At 46.5% G+C, this 23,741-nt stretch overlaps 1 protein-coding gene across 1 annotated transcript; it reads right to left on the reverse strand.

Annotated features, from left to right (window-relative positions):
- Window positions 1-4,448: 4,448 nt before the first annotated feature.
- On the reverse strand, window positions 4,449-19,881 carry RBM7 (RNA binding motif protein 7). Its single transcript, XM_088458732.1, has 5 exons — window positions 19,673-19,881; window positions 18,791-18,953; window positions 16,554-16,650; window positions 13,911-14,016; window positions 4,449-6,503 (listed from the first exon to the last, which is right to left on the reverse strand). Exons 1-5 carry the CDS (start codon window positions 19,760-19,762, stop codon window positions 6,183-6,185), a joined length of 777 nt encoding a protein of 258 aa, XP_088314858.1. The 5' UTR covers window positions 19,763-19,881; the 3' UTR covers window positions 4,449-6,182.
- Between the last annotated feature and the right edge of the window lie 3,860 nt (window positions 19,882-23,741).

Genomic DNA, 23,741 nt, shown 5'->3' on the forward strand with positions numbered 1-23,741 from the left:
GCTCTGATTGGAGCCCTTCCCTGGGATGTGTAGGAAGTAAAATGATGGCTAATTCCAACACTTTACTTCTGTGGTCAGACCCCGGCTGCGCTACTGCACATGTGCAATCATCAGACTGTGTATGTGAGAGCGGATAGTAATGTGTAGGGATCCCAATGACCCTCTCCTGGGAAGTTTTACACCATGTAGCCCATAGAGTACAATGTATACCGCCATATATAAATGTCATTACCCCCCTCCCCGAGACCACGCTCAGCAATGCTTTGTATACCGGAGCCTGGTACATTTATAGAATCCTATGGTGGCTGATTTTCTGATCAAAGTAATATCTGTTACAGTCCCCAGTACATATATTCAGGGGGCGCCTAATATTTGTGGGTACCCCCTGCTAATGACCATTTCCTGGGACAAATCGCAACTATTTGATGTTAAATATTCAGCATAATATATAATTTTTATATATTTTAACATACAATAAAAAAACATTTGATGTAATCATTGCCTGAGTCTCCATACCTTACTGCTACTCTCACAGGGTCAACAAATTATTACTGATATGACTGTTACTGTCCTGTCCTGCTGGTGCTGTATAGCTGCTAGACACAATCATACTAGGGTTGTTCAAAAAGTAATGCCTAAATGCTCACAACTTAAATTTTATTATAGATACAGATTTGAAAATATGCAGTAAAATACTTTGAAGTCTTAATAACAGAATGACTCTACTCAAAAAATTCACCATCTGCCCTCAAACATTTTCTCCACCTCTCAACCCAAGCTGTGAATCCACTTTGGAAAAATTCCAGTGGTTGACGTTTGACCCAGGAACGTATGCCATTTTTAACAACCACTATGTCTTCAAAATGTTAACCCCAGAGACAGTATGTGAGAGGGCCAAACAGATGAAAGTCAGAAGGGACCCAATCAGGACTGTATGGTGGATGTGGCATTATTGCCCTTCCCAATAATGTTGCCATCGAAGTGTGAGGTCTGGCATTGCCGTGGTGTAAGATGACATTTGACAGTGAAATTGTTGACCTTTTTTTGCGGATGGCTTCTTTCAGCTTCTTAAATGTAATAATGTATTGATCACTGTTGATTGATTGGTTTGGTTCCAAGTAATCGATGAGAACAACACCTCGGCAATCCCAGAAGACTGTGGCCATGACTTTGTTTACGGATCGATGTGATTTAAACTTTTTTGGCCTAGGTCAGTGGTGGCCAACCTTGACACTCCAGATGTTGTGGAACTACATATGCCAGCATGCACTGCTACCATTTTGCTATTAGGGCATGCTAAAACTGTGGCAAGGCATGCTGGGATATGTAGTTCCACAACATCTGGAGTGTCAAGGTTAGCCACTAAGGGCCTAGGTGAACTTGGGTGTTTCCATTGGTTTGATTGGGCCTTTGTTTCTGGGTCATAAAGGAATACCCAGGTCTCATCTCCTGCAATGACATTTTCCAAAAACATCTCGGGGTTGGCTTCAAAGTTGATGGTCTGCCACCACGAGGTTTGTCGCACACGGACGATTCTCCCGATTGAAAATGCTTCATCCACCTTCTGACATTGCTATAGTCAATTGTACGCTCACCATACACTTTATTCAGTCTTCTGTGGATTTCTGTAGCACTGCAGCCTTCTTTTTCCAGAATTTCAATGACGGCTCTTTACTCCTAAATTATATACAGCAGCCTTTTGGGGGGGGAGAGAGGGAAGAGGGAGAGAGATTTGGCCAAAGTCACCAATCAGCTTCTAATGCCAGGTGCCGTCTGATCCCGCAGATCATGCCAACATATTGGGCGCTCATCATCTAGTGTGTACCCACTATGAGCACCGCCACTGGCTGACATCAGGACCCAGCTGCAGCCTGTGAACGACATATCGGGCGGGCGTTCACCGGAACATGCAATACCAACCACCCAGTATATCATTCATCGGCATCATCAGTTTGGCAAGTGTGTACCCACCTTAACTGTTATTTATCTAGCACAACATTTATTATTTTTATTAATGTATTATTGTATTCAGTACGAGCCAATTTATGTGCATGGTAGATCATATATACCGATATGGTACCAAAAGTACAAGTCATACGTTACCATTAGCATCAACACACAAAGATTAATTCACACAATTTACTAATCTATTAGCCGCACTATAAAGGGGTCAATTTACTAAAGTGAGAGTTTTTAGAAGTGGAGATGTTGCCAATTGCAACCAGATTCTAGCTATTATCTTCTAGAATCTGATTGGTTGCTATGGGCAACAACTCCACTTCTAAAAACGCTCACTTTAGTAAATTTACCCCTAAATGTGGATATGATTATATCTGTAATATATCACATGAAAGACGGACATCTTACATACCGCATTAAAAATGTAAATGTAGAATATTACATATGCGTCACTCTATTATGAGGTTTAATTTCCACATAACAGGTTTTACACTCTACAATAATTAATTGCTATGACAACTGTTATATAAGCTACAATCTGACTACCCAGCAACAGAATATTGTTCTCTTTTATTTATTGCTGTTGCATTTATTCTGAGGTACCCACTCTTTAAGCAGGTGTGATAGTCACATGTCATAATGACAGTAGGCAACAGATGGAATTACTAATACCCTGCAGACTGTGTGTCAATTGATAAAATGGCTACCTTAGACAATTATCCTCGGCCCTTTGAAAATCATGAAATCCATACCAATTGTGTGTGGAAGCTGACCATGGAAAACAGAAATTTTAATTAATTACAAATTATACCACATGAAAATATCTCTCTCATCTACTAGCTGAAGTACCCGGCATCGCCAGGTTTTAAATCTTCAAGTTATTAAGTTTTATCATGTGAGGTCATCCAAATCCATCCAGTGGAAGGATCAGAAAAAGAATCCCTGGGTCAAAGTTCTGCCCAGCATATATCAACGGGAGGTCCGACCGAAACTCTAACCCCCCCCTAAAACTTGGCCAGGATCCAACTGGACCACCACGCATTGGTTACATTCCAATCGGTGCAGGGGTGTCCGAACACATAACCGGACTGACAAAGACACAAACAAACAACTAAAGAGACCAATTATTTTTATATATAAGATATATCAAAGTGAATGACCTGAGATTTTCATTTTCCTGTGTGAAAGGGGTCTCAGACAGAAAATGGCAAAAAAACCTGGCACGCAAAATGCTGGGAAAAAGCCAGGTTTTTTACCAATTTCTGTCTGAAAGTGGTATTAGTGTTCCCGCTAAGCTGATTTAGTATACACTGGACCCTGCCAAAACGTAAACTGTTAAAATGCGCCGCGCCCTGCCCTCATAGATGCGTCCCACTGACCTCAGAGTACATAACTTGCTCCCTCCCCAGTATGTCTCTTTCCCTCTCCGCGTAGAACTCCAGCTCCGATCAGATGCTGCAGATCTGGTGCTGCCTCCTCAGGTACCTGGGAGTACTGAGGCTGATGCAGTACCCGAGTGTGACAGGAGCCCTCTCTGCTGATGTTAGATAGAGACCTGATACTGCTGCGGTAACACTTGCTGGGGATGGAGCAGTGGGTATTGCAGTGATAGATGAGCAGCTGGATGTGGGCCTTCTTATGTTTAAGGGCCAGGCCGGGCAGTTGATGGGACCGGGGAGAGCATGGCTGCAGCTAAACCAGCACAGTGCATGTAGCAGCAGGGAGGGTGCACAGAGGCCTTTGCTGGTCTGGATCACCACCAGCAATACCACAACGCAGACGTCCATGTGCACTTCTACTGTACTGGCTGCTGCCGGGAGAAGGCGGTCGCTGTTCCTGCTGCTGCTCAGTCATGCCGAGTCTCCCAGCTGTGCCATTCAGTCCATTTAAAATGGGGGAGGAAGAAAACACATTGCTCTTCATTTACTTTCAATAATTGAAAAGAGGGGAACAAAAACAAACCCCCCCCCCCAAAAAAAAAAAAAAACCACAACCTCTGCCCACGGGTCACGGTTATGCATGTGAAAATGCTGGTTTAACTTTCAAGACCATGTACAGCAATTACGTGGACCACAAGTTTAACGAGCATTAATAGACTTTCCGAGGGATGTGACATGTGCTGAGAATGCAGATTTCTGCATGAGCCCAGCAGGCAGCACAAAAAACACCCATATACCAACATTAGCCTGTGTACTACCAAAGGAAAGACTGAAAGCACCGGTCATACACCTAATATGTAGGACTGACTATGACCACTGAATACAGCGGCCTGATGTAGTCACACTGCACTCTACTGTAAGGATCAGAGCTCTGTGTGGCATAATCAGGGAAATAGAAGATGGGGCAGCTGTACTGTGAACAAGGGCACAGCACACAAAGCCCCCAAATACCAACTACAATACAGGATAATACTAGATGGTCAGTTAGGCCCCAATCTATAAATATAACATCACCTGAATACAGAGAACTCCAATGAATAGAAAACCAGATTGGACAATACATATGGATTTATTCTGCTTTTCAAATACCAATCCAACATGTTTTGTAAAATGGTAAAATGCAGTTTTAAAACAATTATAAATGTACCTGTTACAGACAGTCGGGGTCACATTACAAAGTGTGAACGTTCAAACATTTACAAATCACTGTTTTTTTTTTTTAACAAATAGATTTAAATTTGCTATTTTTTAATGCATTTTATGACAAACTCTACAACATGTTACTGTCAGAGCATTTTATATACACAACACCTTCACACAGCATTGCACAAAGCCAGGACTCATTCCAGAGCTCGCCATTCCGTGTTACAATCAGGACACTGTGTAATACTGATCATACTTGCTCATAGGAATGACCCACTTGGAATTGCAGGTATCAAAACCGGTGTGAAACATTTTAAACAAATAAAACCTAACAAATAAACCCCCCAAAAATTGTCAAAATATCTCACAGAAATGTTTTGTAGATTGTAACTTCCAGTTTTTTTATGTTCATCATTTTAGAGCAGCCGCCATTTCACAATCCTGCATAAAGTGGAAAATAAATCTAAGAGATACACCCATATAAGTACACAATGTGACAGCACTGTAAAGGTGCGTACACACTTGGCGATTTTACTGAGCAATTGTACGATTACGACATCGTAATCGTACAATCGCTCAGTCAACGTGCACTAAACTGTCGGAAATGACCAGCGATGCGCGCTCCCGCTGGTCATTTCCGACATTGTCCATCGCCTGAACATGCAGGCCAACCTGCCGATAACAGACTGGCCATGTTCAGGAATGGTAGAAGGTGCCTACACTGAACGACTTATCGTTCAGTGTAGGCACTATAGGTGGATCAGGAACGACTGTACGATTACGATGTCGTAATCGTACGGCCTTTCCTGATCGCCTAGTGTGTACGCACCTTAGGGGAACGACAGCTTCGGGGGTCTATGGACTAAGCCATGGAGAGAAATAGAGTTGACAAAGGTAAATTCCAAACCAATCAGCTCCTAACTGTCACATTGCAGGGTGTGTTTGAAAAATTACAGTTAGGAACTGATTGGTTGGTACTTGATCTCTGTCCACTTTCTCTTTCCAAGGCTTAATACATAAGTATGAAATTCAGCCATCTGAGGTCAACATTTCACCAACTGCTGTCCTTTCAGCAATGACTTGGGCAGATATTTGGATTAGATCTCTCATACTGTGTAAGTGTTACGGTGGACCAAATACCTATGGGCGGTAGAGGTAGTGAATGTGTGGGTGGAACCTACATTCAGCACATCCATTCACTGGGAACTGGTGTCATCAATAGAGAATGAGGCCCTTTCAGCTCATATAAAGCCTGCATTTAATGCGTGTAGTTGAAGATTTGCTTTACTATAACTTTTTTTCATTTGCTTGAGAACAGGACATGTGCTGTTCTAAAACAGGGTATATTTTTTTTTTTTCTTTACATTAAGTTTTCTATTAAAATGTATTCTCTTGCCTTGGAACAATAAAAAAAAAAAATTAAACTTATTCAAAACCCCCACAATGTGAGCCATAAAAAATATAAAATGTGAGAATATAACCATCTGCCCATAATACTATAATATTTTGCAGTTTTATTCTCTGATCTTTTAGAGGACGCCTAACAGCTCAAGGAAAGGATTTACCGGTTTGCGTAGAAGTGAAATAAAAGACTTCTGGCCAAACAGAGATCCAGTAAAAAGTAGACATGACCATGACATATTAGTGGCGAGATGAATGCCACCTAGGCTCTTTCCTCTGGTTTGGACTCCAGGCATCAGTGCCATGATAGTGCTCCTCCTGCCCTCCTCTGTAGTATGTATCTCTGCTGCTGTGGTAACTCTCCTTTTGATAAGGATGAGAGCTATGGCTTCTACTGTTTCGGTGGCTGGAAGCGGAATCATGTCGGTGTGGGGGAGAATGATCGGATCCGTGACTGTACCGACTTTGGTGAGGTGGATAATGTGATGGAGAGTAACTGGATTGGGCCATCATTGCTGTGCTGGATCCATGAGGGGTCTCTGACCTATAGAAGTTATTCATCTGAAATAAAACATTAAAATGAATTAGCAATGGAGATATTACATGGACAAATTAATTTAGTAAATCCCAACACATGCCAAGAGGAGCCTCCATATGCTGCCCCTATGCAACAATCACATTGATGTAAAGAGGAAAAGACATTGCCTTATGATTTTTTTATATATAGGAAATCGATAGCATAACAGTGCATGGCTGATTGTAACGGCTTGCGTTGTACACAGGCTTTGGAGCAAGAATGTATGAAAAGAAAAAGAAAGAAAATTAAAAAGTGATCAGTAATAAAGAAACATCAGCTTATTCACTCAAAAGGTCACCTTAAGTGAGAGTCAATGGATTTAGTTTTACTACTCCTGGGAAAACAGGATTTTTTTTTTGTCTTACCCATCAAATCCCTTTTTCTGAATCCATGGTGGACACTGGGACAGTGGAGTTCAGGGACTGGGCACCAAGGAGCCCGCCTGTATCCCCGGAGACCAGTTTGACTTTAACAAGCTCCAGGAAGAGGCAGAGAGGAAAAGAGAAAAACAAAAACATCCAGAAGAGAGACACAGAGCCAGGCACTCAACAAGCCTGGCACAGAGTGCCGAAAAAAAGAGAAAACCCTCAGCCAGTGAGGTGCGTGAGGGTGGGCCCCCAGTGTCCACCAAGGATTCAGAAAAGGATTTAACAGGTAAGACAAAAAATCCTGTTTTATCTTTCATCCTATGGTGTACACAGGGATGTCCCAAAGCTGTCCCTTCAAGGACGGGAACTCTCCTGCGACCAAGGCTGCATCAGCCGAGGCGAAAGTGTCAAACTATGAAATTTGATGAACGAGTGGGCGGAGGACCAAGTAGCTATCCGACAGAGCTGGTCTGCGGAAACCCCACGAAGTCCCCACGAGTAGAGTATACCGGGACAGAGTGGAATCGGCCGCCGAACGGTCAAATAAGCTTGCCGAATAGTAAAATATAGCCAGCGCGCCAACATCTGTTTAGAGGCCGGCCAGCCCCTCTTTCAGGCATCGTATAATACGAAAAGCAAATCTATCTTGCGGACATAGATTTCAAGAGCCCTTACAACATCCAAAGATCTAAAAGAATCATGACAAGAAACGTCTAGTACAGATAGTGACAGAACCACAATCTCCTGGTTAATGTGGAACCGGGAAAAAACCTTTGGAAGATAGTTCAACAGTATGCGAAGCACGGCTCGGTCCGGATGGAAGATGAGAAAGGGTTCTTTGCAAGATAACGCTCCCAAGTCAGAGATACGACAAGCGGATGCAATCGCCAACACGAACAGACTATTTAAAGTGAGCCATATAAGGTCCACTGAGCCTAATGGCTCAAAGGGAGCCTCCTGAATCACAGACAGAACACTAGAGTGAGATCCCAAGGATGTACCGGACAAACTGGTGTTTGTAAATGAAGCACCACCTGGAAAAAAGTCTGGACCACCGAAGACCATGCCACCCGTCGTTGAAACAAGACGGACCTTCCAGATTCAGTAATTAATCTTTGCTGAGGAAGGCTTCCTGGCCGAGAGCATAGTCCGAATGACAGGTTCCGAGAAACCACAAGCTTTTAGGACCAATGCTTCAATAGCAACCCTGTCAGTCAAAGCTAGACGTGAGATGTTGGGGTGAAGACACGGGCCCTGAGAAAGAAGGTCCAGCCTCAGAGGCAGGAGCCAAGGAGGAGCTATGGTCTCGAAGGTCTGTGTACCAGGCACGATTGGGCCAATGAGGGGCTCCCAGAATGGCCATGACTCTCTAACGCAACTTGTGTAAGACCCACGGTAGCAGGGCGATTGGAGGAAACCGGTACACCAGTGAAAAGGTCCATGGCGATGCCATGGCATCCACCAGAAATGCCGCTGGATCTCTGGTTCGGGAACCGTACCGGGGTAACGTGTGGTTTTGATGGGAAGTCATAAGATCGATTTGAGGACGTCCCCAGCGACGAACGAGCATTCGGACCATTGTGGGATGGGGAGACAAGTCACCCGAGCGGATCTCCCGCTTGCTGAGGAAGTCCGTCTCCCAGTTCAGAACTCCCGGGATGTAGACTGCAGACAAGGCTGGGAGAAACTTCTCTGCCCAAGCGAGAATGGGAGTGACCTCCCTCATGAGTGCAGGGCTGCGAGTGCCCCCTTGATGATTGATATAGGAGACAGCCGTCGCATTGTCTGACTGGACCTTTACAGGTTGATGATGCAAGAGGGGTCCCGCCTGACAGTGTGGCAAACAGCTCGTATCTCCAGAACATTGATCGGAAGCATAGCTTCCTGAGCTGTCCAACGGCCCTAAAAGGAGTAACTGCCCGTGCCCGCTCCCCACCCCTGGAGGCTGGCATTTGTCGTCAGGAGGACCCACTGTTGGACTAGAAATGGGCAACCTTTGTCTAAGTTGAAGGTCTGGAGCCACCATAAAAGGAAGAGTGGCTGCAACGGCGTAGAAGTTCCAGTTGTAATGGTCTGGAATGAAATTGCGCAAATTCCACCATCTCAAAACAAGAGAACCCGCATGCATAGATGTAGGGAAACTCTGTGTTTCTTCAGAAACTGACAAGTGAGAGCCTGAAGGGACTTTATCTGGTCTCCGGGAAGGTAAACCCACTGGACCTGTGTCCCCAACAGGACTCCAAGGTGGAGCATACGTTGTGACGGGCTGAGACTGGACTTGCACCAGTTGATGAGTCAGCCATGTGACGGTAGAATGTCCAGAGTCAATTGGAGATGATCCTGAAGGAGTACCTGCGAGTGGGCCATCAGATGAAGATCGTCCAGATTCCGGACGCCCTGAAGCCGCAGGTGTGCTGCCATGAAGGCCATAATCTTTGTAAAAACACTCGGTGCTGTGGAGACCAAAGGGTAGAGCCCGGAACGGATAGTGGTCTGACCAAACCGCAAATCGAAGGAAACGTTGGTGATCTTCTCAAATTGGGACGTGTAGATAAGAGTCTCGAATGTCTAAAAGAGACTATGTAGTCTCCCAACTGGAGGGACTGCATGATGGATCGGAGGGACACCATCCGGAATCGCAGAACCCTGAGAAAAGGCTCAGAGTCTTTAAGCTTGAGGATGGGGCAAAAGGGCAGACGTCTGTAGGGAGACTGGTGGAAAAGAACTGAACCTAGGGTCTAACCTCTGGAGATGATTGGCCGGACCCATGAGTCGGAAGAAGTCTCCATCCAGATGTCGGCAAGGAGAAGACGGCTGCCCTTCCCTTCCTGGAAGGGTCCAGATGGGGACCCACCCAGTCATGCAGCTGGCTTTTCTGCTGGCTTAGGAGCTTGTCGGCAACCTGTATAGACCGGACCACTTTTGGATTTGTGCCTTTGTGGTACTTGGACGATGGAGGCCGACCCCTAGTAGAGGGCTGACTTCTAAATTTGCCATGTGGCCGAAAGGACGATGGCTTATTCTTCGGAGCCGCAAAGGGCAAAAAAGCGGTCTTAGAGGCTGCAACCGTAGCGACTATTTTATCTAGTTCAGGACCAAAAAGAGTACCTCACCAGAAAACGGGAGCGATTCCAAAGCTTTCTTGGAATAGTCGTCTGCTTGCCAGGAACGCAGCCACAACGACTTTCTGGCAACAATAGAAGATGCCGAAATCTTGGAGGCCAAATTATCCAGAATCTAGAGCTGCTTCTCTTAGATAAGTACTAGCCTCCCTAATGAGATTCACAATTGAAAGTAGATCATTACGGCGATTTCCAGAGCAAAGGCCTTCGTCTAGCATATGGGCCCAGCTACTTATAGCTTTGGATATCCAGGCCGAAGCCAAAGATCGACGAACATTTGCACCAGCATTAGTGAAAACAGACTTTAGGAATTGTTCCAATTTCCAATCCGCTGTGATGCCGCATCCGGAATAGGTAAAGTAGAGGATCTTACCAATCGGACAATATGTGCATCAACTGGGGGCGGTGTCTCCCACTTCTTTCTATCACCTAAAGGGAAAGAGTAGAAAGGGGAGATGTTTATACACCAAAAAATTTTTTATTTGGGTGTGACCATGCTTCTACCAGGAGGTTCTCCAACTGAGCAGAATGAGGAAACACTGAAGGGTCCTTCTTCTTGCGCTTGAAAAAGGGCGCCTCCGAAGCGGAAGGAGTGTCAGAGTCCGTAATTTCTAAAACTGATCTAATAGCCTTTACTAGAGCCTCAACTCCAACCTGCATCATATGATCGTCAGGAACAAACGAAGAGTCGTTCTCTCCTTCCGAAGTCTGGGACAGATCCTCCTCTTCAGACGAGCTGTCAGATAGGGAGTTCTCAACAGGAAGGCGAGGTGCTCTACTGTGTTTTTGGGTGCGCGAAGCTGGTGTAGCCAAAGAATGTTGTAAGGTGGTAGATACCTGGACTAAGCCCTGAACAGATTGGGACAGACCCTGAACCCAAGCTGGTTCTGTGAGCGGCAGAGGAGCGCCATCAGGAGGTATAGTGTTAGATGGCTGTGGAAGCCGAGACACTGCAAGTTGGGAAGCCAGATCCTTAATAGCTAAGGACAGAGAGGTGGCCCGCTCTGGCTGTTGCTGCACGGGTTCCCCAGTGGTAGAACCACCCCAAGCTCCTGCGGACAGCGGTCACAAAGGCCGCCAGGATCCTGCGCCAGACTAGAATAGTTTTCTATACGCTATATGCACGTTTAACAACTACTACTACTACATTTTATTTATAGGGCGCCACAAGTGGTCCGCAGCGCCGTGCATACAGTAAAGGGTACACAGAACATTACATTACAATACAGTAACCAAAATATAAACAGAGCACAAGTAACAATTAGCAACACAATTCTCCATACACAGTACAGCTCTGAAGGCTGTCATTGAAGTGCTAGAGAAGAAGGCTGTGAGACAGTGGGGAGGAGGACCCTGCTCCTAGGAGCTTACAATCTAGGGGAGACAGACAGATGACATTAGGCATGAGTGTGTAGAGGGGGACCTGAGTGCAGGAAGTAAGCAAGGTAGAAATGGCTGAGGGGGGAGGGATAGAGACCTGGTAACATGGTTACGTGGTGGAAGGGTATGGTTTGGTGTAAGCATGCAGCACAAGAGGGTCCCCTTTCCTTTTGGGAGGCCTTGGATGAGGACCGCTTAGAGGACATGATGTCAGTACAATGAAAAATACTCCCAATGCTGAGCAAGTAACTAGGTTGAGAACCAGAGGGGATAGCACTGAACACAATCCACAAATAAATAAGTGGACGAGGCACTAGATACACCAAGACTCAATAGTGTAAGTGGTTTACTGTTCAAATAAACAGAAGACGAAAGTAATATCTGCAGGTGACTAACAAGTATTATATGCACATGAAATACAATACTCTAATGAGAAAAATAAACTATGGCTAGTTATCAGATAAGTATAGTGCCAGTTCAATGACCCCCTATCAGAGACAGTTTTCACAGATACTCAAGACACCAGAAAAAGGAAAAAGGCACAATGTTCCCAACTGCCACACACCAACAGGTGAGGGAGGGGAGAATAGATAACCTGGCACCAAATCAGTTAGGTATTGGGGAGGCAGACGCTGTACTCTCCACTCATGTAGACTGCTTGCAGTTCAAATGCCACGCTGTTTGAGTCCCAGTGGGAGGAGAGAGCAGCCCCTTGGTGGGAAACCCAGAGCAGGCACACCCAAGAGGGATGGGGGTTGATCGATAGTGATAGCCCCGTCACCTCTTGGAAACTATCTGGGACGCTGTTCTAGCCCTGAACAGCCAATTGTCCCTGGTGGTCTAGAGGTGGCAGAGAAGACTGTGCTCTGCTGTCCAGGACCACCGGTGGTTGACTTTGACCACCGGCGGTAATAGTCGCTAGCACACCAAGAGTGCAAGCTACCGGAGAGAGCTGGTGTCCCTGGCCACGAGGTCAGCGCGCCAGCCCTCCGCCCGGGGAACGGAGCTGTCAGTGGCACACAGACTGCCTACCGCTGACAGCTCGCTAGAGCTCCGAGGAGCTGGAGAGAAAAAACAAACACGGTAACAGGTGGGCTATAGGGGATGAGGAGCCTGTGCTGCAAATTCAACTAAAGATAACTCCTTGGTGCCCAGTCCCCGTACTCCACTGTATCCCACACTTCCAGTGTCCACCATAGGATGAAAGATACAAGATGGTAAACATTAGGTGTTTCACAGGCCAATAGGACAACAAGAAAATATACTTTGTATGGCTGCCACTGGATAGCTATACATCTATACATATTCGCCTCCCCCATTAAACATATACAATTATTCTTCTACAAAAAGTAGGGTTGACACCTGTCCGGGACTACTCTGGACAGCCAGGAAAACAGGACAGCTGTTTTGAGTCCAGAGCTTTAGTAATACCCGACGGGCAGAGCCTGAAAACCACTGCTCCAGCCCCATTTGCTTCATCCTAGAAGCAGGCTCTCCGTACTGTCCGCCTTAAACCCAGCCCTCTCTACTCCCAGCTCTACTTTATTTTTTTTCGGCCTCTCTGCTTAGTCTTGGCAGCTGGAACGCATTGCTCAGCCTCTGTCCCAGCAGTGTCACAGGCTGCTGTCAATCTTGGGAGTTAAGCTCCCGTCCGCTGCCCACCTCCTCTGACGTGGTGACAGCTGCATGCAGTCTGCAGCTACTTCCTGGATGCACTACTGAAACTCACTGCATGCTGGCAACCTGGCCACATGTTGGGGCTCTCTGATCTCGTCACAATCAGACTCTGAAGACTGGATCTTCTTGGGCAACAAACACTACAAAGGGTCAGCTTTAAAGCACAATACAGTATACGGATTATCCGCACGCAAAAGGTAAGAGTGGAAAATAAATACACCTACAGTGACTATATACAGTCTATATGCAGACTGACATATGGTAATACTACTATTAATACTGTGAGGTTGTATTTCTATCAGGCACAGAGATCTAGTGACCAATACTCTCAATGTGGTCCTTGATGCACAGGTCGCCAATCACCAGGATTACATAGAAACAGAGCAGCTCATTCCAATGTGGCAGATGGGCAGATATGACCTGGAACAAGACTGCAAGTTGCACCAATCCGATCAGGAAAGACTGGTAGATAAAGTGGCCTGATGGCATATGAAATGCATGTGTTGGCTCCGATGGTAAAAATGGGGCAGGTGGAGAGGGTGCCATATTCAGAGACATACTTACGAATCTGATGCCATAAATTCATTTTTCTGGCTTTATTAGAGTGACAAGAACATGACCCGAAAACCGACAAATGGTTTTAAAACCTACTGTGGTTTTGGCCATGCCCTGTTTGGGAATATGCAATAAAAAAAAAAAAAAAAAAAGGTGGTAATCCTAACAAGCCTTCACATTACAAAGGGTAGGTCAGGTGTTGCTGTATTAGATAACTGAGGCAAGTAGCAGCGCCCTAGATGTGCAAGACGGCAAATGGGTGTATAGTTACACAGATTTGTAAGCTCACCATTGCTTGTCTTTGAAGACTGTCCGGAGAAGAGTAGGATCTCTGATAGTTTGGAACAGGGGGTGAGAGATCAGAGTATTTTGTGAACTCCCCATTGCCATCATACCTGTAAAAAACACAGCACAAAGTGTCATTAATACACTTCTGCAATTATTTGGGTATGCATTATTTCAGCACTCATTAGTAAACTCTGTGTGCACTGAGACATTAAACACTATAGAGTGTAAGGCTGTCTCCTGTTTTTTTCATTTACGTATGAAGTGTAATTTATTGGGCAAAGTGAAATATCACCGAATTTATCCAGTAAAAAGACGGAGACCTCAATTTACTTCTATAAAGAAAAATCAAATCTCCAAGGAGGACTTCATTGCTATTCCATGTGACATTAAGCCTTTAGCTGGATACACACGAATGATCAGACGATCTACCGACAACCGAATACGATACAATGAAATATTGCGTCAGGGAACACAACACTATCTGCCGTATGACGGCATGATCCATCATGTGCATAGAGAACGCTACCGCATCCTACGTCAGATGGGAAGATGCAACCACACAATTCTAACAATAGTGTGCGCAATACACAAAGGTCGTGCAGAATGGTTGCAGCTACCATGATTGCATAACAAGTCGTGTAGTGTGCACCCAGCTTAAGGATATTGGTTTACCTTGTAATAAAAAAATTAAGGTCTCAGTTTTATACTGGGTAAATTTAGTCTTTATTTTAGTAATGGAAACTCCTTACTCATGCCCACAAGCTATTTTTTAAGCCAAACATAGTAAAACTTAAGCAATTCCCATTGGGACCATGCAATATGTACAAAACTAGTTTTAGAAACCACCAACTTTTGGCTGTGAACTTTGAATTCACTAACCTCTCCCAAATCTTTATGAACACCATCTGCTCTCCTTTGGCCATTCATTTTCTCAGTCATCTACCCCATTCGCAAGGTAACCCTCACCAAATGCAACCCTCATGCCCTAGACCCCCATCCTATTCTCCATCTCACTGGATACCATGCTCTTTCTGACCTATGTACCACGATCTATCCCCCCCCCCCAGCCTCCTCCCATCACCCCACACTGGCCTTACCACTTCTATCCTTCCTGCTACTTGTTCCCACGTCTCCCAGATTAGTTCCCTCCTTCACCACATCTTTGTCATAGTCAGCCTTAAGAAGCCCTACAGATGTGTCTTTACATCTATGCATCTGTGATGTGACTAGGAAGCACCAGCAGACTGTGCTGATTTATTTGATACGTGACACTTGCATGTACGAGTGCAAATGAGTCTCTGAATCTATATATACGAAGTGCTACAATGTAATGGACGAAGCTTTTTTCATTCCAAGTTCCGTTGTGGTTCATATACAGACTCAGGTGCACACAGATATACAGGTGTCACATATCACATTACTCAGCACAGTCTCCTATATACAGACTCAGGTGCAGTCAGATATACAAGTGTCACATATCATATTACTCAGCACAGTCTCCATATACAGAATCAGGAGCACACAGATATACAGATGTCACATATCACATTACTCAGCACAGTCTCCTATATACAGACTCAGGTGCAGTCAGATATACAGGTGTCACATATCACAGACTGCTGGTGTCTTCTAGTCGCATCACAACTTAGACGCATTTTCTGCAAAAAAAACACATCTGACAGTAGCAGAGTAGCACGGGACCTGGCAGCTCACTCACTCCAAGCAAGTTGCGCTGCGTGGTGTATTGAGGACACATCTGTATCTTGAGCCATGGTCTATCCCCCCCCTTGCCTCCAAGCTCCTTGAGAGAATAGTCTGCCTCAACATAACCATACCAGACTCGCTTCTCAATCCTCTTGAACCTGGTTTCTACCCCCGCCACTCAACTGAAACTGCGGTCACCATCGACATTCTCACAGCCACATTTAAGGGTCTGACCAGCCTCCTTCATTTGTTTGTTCACCATCATAACCTCTTTCACACACTCCACCAGCCTCCGCATAGGTCTACTCACGGTTCTCTTCCTGCCTTTCCATTTCAGTCTCTACTACCGTCTCCACCTCATCTCCTCTACATATAGGCGTCCCACAAGGGACCGTTCTTAGCCCCCACTTCACTCTTGGAAATCTCATCTCCTTCAGCTTCCAATACCATCTAAACATTGATGACACTCAAATCTATTGCTACTTCCCTGACCATCACCCTTACCTTCTGTCCGCTACATCAGTGCCACCCCTAACATTCAGGCCATTGTAACATCCCAGGAATTTCCCCTTCCTCATTCCAGATGCCGACATAACTCCCAGCCATGCACTCATCTCTGACTTTGCTCACTATAATCTCCTCCTTTCTAGCCTCCCCCCATTTACATCCATCCTTAACTCTGCTGTTAATGTCAGTTTCCTTTCTCGCCATACGGCATCTGACAAACCAGTAACATGGCACCCTTAAAAAGTACCCTCAATACACCCATTCCTACTACAGCACATCTGTAAACCTAAAGTGGCACTTGTGTGAATGGCTACAGCAAAGCATTCAACAACATTTCAAGGCTTCAAAATCACAGACCTGAGGAAGCAGCTTCACAGTGTAACACTTAGGAAATAGGCTTAGATGAGAACATGAATTGTTTGGTCCAATTTACCTGCGGTCATGTGTTGATGGACTGTTTCCAGTAAAACTGCCATTTCCTTGTGGTGAATAGGCTGCGCTATTCGCTTCTGCTGACCCATGGCTGCTTCCTAGCAACAAAAGCACATATGCAAAAACAACATGAAAGTTAGCAAACATGGCCAATTAACCTGCCAGCTCTACTAGGAATACAAGTTGTATTATCATAGACATATGCATGCTGTCCACGTGGACAGATTACTGTATTACCCGGTCTTTTCAGTGTCTCTCAAAAAGAGACATAGCACAACAGTGGCAGTGAAATAACCATTTTTGTAGTACCTTATGCACTATACCAGAGGTTCCCAAACTCTGCCATTACAATCCAGGTTTTAATGATATCCATGCTTGAGTTCAGATGGTTAAATCAAATTGACTGAGGTACTAATTAAGTCACCTGTGCTCAAGCATGAATATCCTTAAAACATGGAATCTAATGGCGGAGTTTGGGAACCTCTGCACTAAAACTTAAGATAAAATCTGGTTTCTTCTGTAAACATGGAGAAAAGGAAAAAGCCTGTGATATGCTGTCTGCATGTCCTGGAAACTCCTTCCTGAACATTGCCAGGAGTTTCCACTCTGCTTGCTGCTCTTATTTATTGCTTTTGCTTTTCAAAACACCTTGCTCCAGCAGTCACTACTAACCCTCGCAGATCTAATACCTGAACTGTTGGGGAGCCTCGAGGACCACGTTTGGGAACCTCTGATCTAAACGGAGCAGCGGTTCTCAAACAGAGTTGTGATGAGGTTGCATGATCTGGCTCCTAGCTGATGAGAAGCACAGTGCCTTAATGGTGCCCATACACGGTGCGATATACCAGCCGATCCGATGGATTGGTGCATCGCTGCTATATCGTACCATGTGGGGGCATGATATCGGACAGCACGCGCTCCTGTGGGGTTGTACATCGCTCCTCCAGATCTTACTGCATGTTCACTTGATCTGAGGATGCAATGTACGATCCTAGCGTTCCCGCTAGGCTGTTTTAGCAGGGCACCGCGCCCTGCTCTATTTCTGAAGGGCAGAAAGCACCCTGCCCTCCAGTGCGGCTCCCCACTGAGACAGCCTGCAGGTTCTGTCTCCACCCGCGGGTCACAGTGTCCCGCAAGTGGTCAAAACATCAGCGCAGCGGTCTTCGCCGGTGAATGGATGCCAGGCGCATACACTTGGCATCCATTCACTGTGACCGCAGCGCTTGGGGGCTGCCCGGCATGCCCGTAAGTGCCGGGCACTCCCCAAGGAGTGACGAAAAGAGGACGCGTCAAAAACACGCATCCTTTTCTTTGGCCCCCCCACCCCACCCCAGACACATACAGCATTCAAGGCAGGAGGAGGAGAGTGTCCTCACACCCATCTGTACAGGCTCCAGAATTCATGTCCCACCAAAACAGTAAAGGCCCCCATACACGGGATGATTTTTCACACGATATCGCTGTTTTCGACTAATCGTAACGACCAATTGTGTAACATAAAAAATAATTTTGTTTTCTAGACAATTACGATGCGTGTCCCCGCAGTCGTGTATTGGCATCGTAGATCAAATGGTTTTGCAGAAAGATTTCGACCGAACAGTACAATGTGACACATACAGAATGTTAAGGAAAGAATTTAAGGTAATCGTACGCCAGATCAGATCTGATACAAATCTCCCCGTCTATGGGGGCCGTTAGTGTGAAGTAGTATAATCAGGTCTGATTTAGCGGTATGCGGGGAGCTTTGCGGCCATGCCAGGGGCAAGCAGGGATGTTTTTTCTCGCAGCTCTGTTCTATGGTAAATTGCTGGGTCCTTGTATGTATATTATGTATAATATATATATATATATATATATATATATATATATATATATATATTTTTGGCAGAGGGAGTCCCAGAGACCAAAAGTTTGAAAGCCACTGACCGATTCACCCACAAAACCCATCCATTTTGTAGGAGATCATCATTGGGGTGGCAGTGTGTCACATTCATGAGGTTTAATGATTTACCAGCCAGAAATAAATAAAAATCTTCATGCAAACAAGATCTGCTACTACACATCATAACTTGTTGTTAGAATGTTTAATATTCTGAGTGTTACAAATATTGTACACACATCAGCTCAGAAAATACAGGTCATTGGGACAAATTTCTAAGGACAATTCCTGCCTCTCCCAATTAAATAAAGCCTACTCCAAGTATCTTCACATTATCATTTTCAGATCATCTTGGTTACCTGATCTGAACTGGATTTTCAGCGGCCTCCCAAAGAGTTTGATTCCATTTAATAGACTCATTCCATAGGGAACAGACTCCTCATGTTTGAAATTGACAAAAGCAAATTGTTTTGACTTTCCATCCTTGTCCTTTGGAATTTTAACATTAATTGCAGGACCAGCCTATAAACCAAAACGCAGTTAGTTAAGACCAGCAGAAAAAAAAAAAAAAAAAAAGGCTATGCTACAAAAGGAATGGTTGTTAGGATACACAAGCATGCTAGTGTTGAAACGCTTCCATCCTCTTACCCGAGTACCTTCCAGGCAAATGACCTATGTACAGCGCTCCGTAATTAGTGTAGTGGTTACACCAGTGCCTCACAGCACTGAGGTCAGGAGCTCACTTCCCATTCATGTCTCGTAGGTGTGGAATTTGCATGTCCTCTACATGTTTACGTGGGTTTCCTCCCACGCTTGGGATTCTGACCAAATTACCATAGTGTATGTAGATTGTAAGCTCCAATGGGGCAGCAACTGAAATCAATTATATATTTCCTGTACAGCCCTGCATAAATAGTGGCACTATACAAACCAGAATAATAATAATAATAATAATAATAATAATAATAATTTATACGGTAGATGCCAGAAGCATAGTGGTAGAAGGAACACAACACATGGCGACATCTAGTGGCCTACAAGGAAATTGCAGCAAATGGCCCTATGGTTTCTCTTTCTGATGGACCGTTTAGTACATGGCTTCACGCGTCCTATGTGTAGCTTACTCCCACTCTCACCACCGATCAGCCAGTGGAACATGATGTGCCGGAACACTACAGACATAGGTCGCCGCCCCCCACCACCTATAGAGCCGCCGTGTGTCCATAAAGTCGCCCCCTTACCTGCAGAAACAGCTCGAACAGGATCTCCTCGGTGGCCCTGGGATCTAAGTTCCCCACGAATAGCGTCCTGTCGGCCTCGGCGGCGCCCATCTCTCTCCTGAGTCCTGTTCTGTGTGCCCGGCGAGCCCAACAGCAGCCGACGGATGACGCGCTATTGAAGGGTTTACGCCGACAGCCACCGCGGCGCGCACAAGATTGACGTCAGCGGACCATGTGACCGTACCGAGTACAGCAGAGTGGGCGGGGCGGAGCAGGGAGAGTGGGCGGGGCGGAGCAGGGAGGGTGGGAGGCCTGTAGTGCTCTCCCTAGGTGCACTTTTATTTCTACTACAGTAGTGTCCTCTCTGGTAGTGACTCACTGATGCTTGGACTTGTAGTGCTACTGTCCTGCTGCTATAAGTGGCCGGTCAGTCTGCTGTACAATGAGCTGCAGTCGTGCACTACATCCCTGCGATTAGGTCATTACACAAATGTCACGTGGTTATATCACTAATATAAGACAAATATATAATATAATATAACTAATATAATGTGGCACAAATGTCACGTGGCTCTATCACTAATATAAGGGAGTCTGAGCAGGGCAACACTAAAAAGAATTAACAATAGTGACCCAAAGCGCACCAGCATTTCCCCTATAATTACATTACACAAATATGACCTAATTTCCATCAGGCTCTGATTTTTGTCTCAGGGTCTGATCCAGCGACTGCAGCTTTTTATGAAGTCCCAGCGGCGTTAATATACAAATACTAGTTTCAGACTGCAAGCCGTGGGATACTGTTGGCACTGACCAGTGCAGCGCCGCTGGTATTTCTGAACACTCCACCGCCAGCGCACCCTCACGTTCACCACTGACCCCTGTAACCAGCTTATGGCAGGCGCAGTGTCTCCTGAAATCTGTATGAATATGACCCCTGTGGGTGCGGTTCTGCATTGGGGAATGCAGCAGCGTTTACTGACACGCCGGTGACGCTCTCATAACACCCCAATTAGATGGGCTTTTTATTTTGCGCACACCAGGCCACCTCAGACCACCAGCCAGGAACACCCATGGTTTTGCCTAGCCAATTCTGATGCCAGCGACTCGACACAACAGCTGCGTACACTGCGGAGCACAGGCGCTGTAGGGGTTTTAAGAACGTTTTGCGCAGTAGCAAATAAACGCTGAACTGCACAAGCACCGGCATTATGTCCACCTTTGAATCAGGCCCTCAATGTGAAAGTCAGAATATGCACTTTTAATATATTGATGTATTTGTGTGAATAGCAAAAATACACAGTTGTGATCCAATTAATACATCAGGACCATAACAGTAGTAATAGTTTAGCTGCTCTGAGATACCAAAGTAAGATTGGTACAGCTAAGGGCCCCATACACCTGAGCTGCGATTCCCCGTTCTGCCGGCCTGATCTGCGACCAATACTGCCAATTCGCAGACATAGTTGAACGGCGATCCGCCGGCAGATTGGAGAAATTCAACATGTTAAAAATACCTGATTCGCCAATTCCAACCATTTTCGGGTCAGGATCGGGGAAGCATGTTGATTGTTCCCATCCCCTGGCACAGACACCGGCAGAACGAGGAATTGTTGCTATGATAGCGGCTAGATGTATGGGCCTCTTTAGTCAAGATTGTCTGTCAAGATTTACTCAGTGGGTCCAACAGCAGAGATGGTAATCCATTGGATCTTGAAAACAACATTGGCCCTCATTCAGAGCCGTACGCTCTGAGCAGAGCGCACGCTCTGAATGAGGGCTGGCCTCCATGAAAATGGAGCGTCCTCCTGGACGCTCGTATAGCTGTGGGTCACCACTCACAGGCTATACGAGCGTGCAGTTTGATGGCCGCGATGGTCTTGACCATCGCGACCATCGAAACTGCGAGCCGGAGCCTGCGGTTGAGGTTTTCAACCGCAAGCTCCGGAGTGATTTTGGCTCTATCAGAGCCAAAATCACTCCCACTGACATCACTAGTGATGTCAGTGGGCCGGCTTCTGACGGGAGGCACGCCCCCGGCACGCCTACCAAAGGGGGCGTGCTGTCAATCAACATCAACAGCACGCCCCCTTTGATCAGACACAACGAGCGAAGGACTTTCCTTCGCTCATCGCGTCTGGCGCATGCGCACGACGGAGCTCCCTCCGTCGTGCGCATGCTCGTCCAGAACATCGACCCACTTGCGAGCGGACAGCCGCTCGCGAGTGGGTCTGAATCAGGCCCATTGTTTTCTGTGTCATCATACTAAACTACTTTGTAATCTCATACAGGACCTCATTCAGAGGCGGTCGCTAGATGCAAGCGATCGCTCTGAATGAGGGTGGCTGCTTGCATCTTGTAGTGCCGCTTCTTGGTCGATCGCTAAGCTGTGGGATACCACCCACAGCTCTAGCGACCGACCAGGGTGATGGTCGCGATGGTCAAGACCATCAGGGCTTGCGACGAGACCCTAAGGTTGGGTCTGGGCACCTGCAAGCCCCAGGGAGCTTCCTGCTCTGATCGAGACGGAAGCTCCCCACTGACATCACTGATGATGTCAGTGCGGCGGCCCACAAAATGGTAGGCATTCGTTAAGGAACGCCTCCATTTGGAAACCACCCCCCCTGGCCCGCCTACAAAAAGGGGCGAGCTGTCGACCAACATCGACAGCCGCCCCTTTTGTAGCGAGCTCCGGAGCGAGAGAGTTTCTATCTCGCTCCGGGGCTTGCGCACGTGCAGTGCGGCCGCTGCACGTGCACAGGGCTACCCATCGACCCGGTTGCAAGCACATTGGTGCTTGCGACTCCGTCTGAATGACCCCCACAGTGTGGGAAGTAGCTCAAAGAAATGCCACATCTACAGCAACTTCCCAAAAGGATATAGAATTCTGCATGGACCCCATTAACCCCTTCGCTGCTGAGGGTTTCTCACCCTTCTGCTGCGGTAATTTTTTCACATTTGCGTTCATCACATTCCAACATCAATATCAACGATTAAATCCACAAATTGTTTTTCTTCAGAACACTTAGGGGGGAATTCAGGGCCTAATTCAGACCCGCTCGCAAGCAGGTCGATGTTGGCCAAGTGCGCACGGCGGAGGCGGCTCCGTCGTGCGCATGCGCGAGACCCGAATAACGACGGCCAAGCCGTCGTTATGGGTCTCGCACCAAAGGGGGCGTGCTGTCGATGGTGAGTGACAGCACGCCCCCTTTGGTGGGCGTGGCTGCCCAGACGGAGGCGTTCCCATGGGAACGCCTACCATCTGGGGCCGGCCCCACTGACATCACTAGTGATGTCAGTGGGAGTGCTTTTGGCTCTGATAGAGCCAAAAGCACTCCAGGGCTTGTGGCAACGAGACCTTACCGCAAGGGTCTCGTCGCAAGCCCGATGGTCTTGACCATCGCGACCATCATTTTGGCCGCTCGCTATAGCTGTGGGTGGTCACCCACAGCTATGCGAGCGGCCAGGGGGTCGCTCTTAAATTCAGAGGGCGGCCCTGATTCAGAGTGAGCGCTCTGTCAGAGCGTCCGGCTCTGAATCAGGGCCTCAGTTCATACATGCCGACAATCAGCTCCCTCCTTCCGTGAGGGAGCTGATTGTCGGCTAACAGCGGGGGGCGTGACCGGACAGTTATGAGACATTGGGGGTCGAGCCATGCGATTGCGTCATCGTGGCCCCGCCCCCTCTTCACAATGCCGTTATTTTGGGCATTGTGAAGCAGGGGACGGGGCCACGATGACGCGATTCAGCGCAAATCGCATCACCGGCCTCCCCTCTGCGTAGATTTCTAGTTTTTTTTTGTAAATGGATAGGGCGAAAAAACGGGAGCGTGCAAATGTCGCACCGAAACTGGCGACTAGGGTGAAAACTTATCTGGCGTTAAGTTTTGATGAAAAAAAAAAAAAAAATCACATTTTCAAAATAGTAAATTCAAAGTTTAAAAAAATAAATAAAATCTACACTATGGGCCTGATTCAGCACGGATCGCAATTGCAACTGCATACGCAGATCGTCCGATGGTGCGTGCTGCACAGCGATGGCATTGCGATCACCCTACGATCACGCCTGCACACAGAAAGCCATCGCAGAG

This window comes from Taudactylus pleione, unplaced genomic scaffold, assembly GCF_031769625.1.
Source record: "Taudactylus pleione unplaced genomic scaffold, aTauple2 ptg000848l, whole genome shotgun sequence".
Taxonomy (NCBI): domain Eukaryota; kingdom Metazoa; phylum Chordata; class Amphibia; order Anura; family Myobatrachidae; genus Taudactylus; species Taudactylus pleione.

Bases quoted from the DNA above. Each gene is read 5' to 3' on its own strand.
- RBM7 (XM_088458732.1), bottom strand. From the start codon at position 19,762: ATGGGCGCCGCCGAGGCCGACAGGACGCTATTCGTGGGGAACTTAGAT. The intron at 14,017-16,553 runs GTAAATTGGACC...TGTTTTTTACAG, and splicing joins CCATCAACACATGACCGCAG to GTATGATGGCAATGGGGAGT. The intron at 6,504-13,910 runs GTGAGCTTACAA...GTTTTATTTCAG, and splicing joins GTCTTCAAAGACAAGCAATG to ATGAATAACTTCTATAGGTC.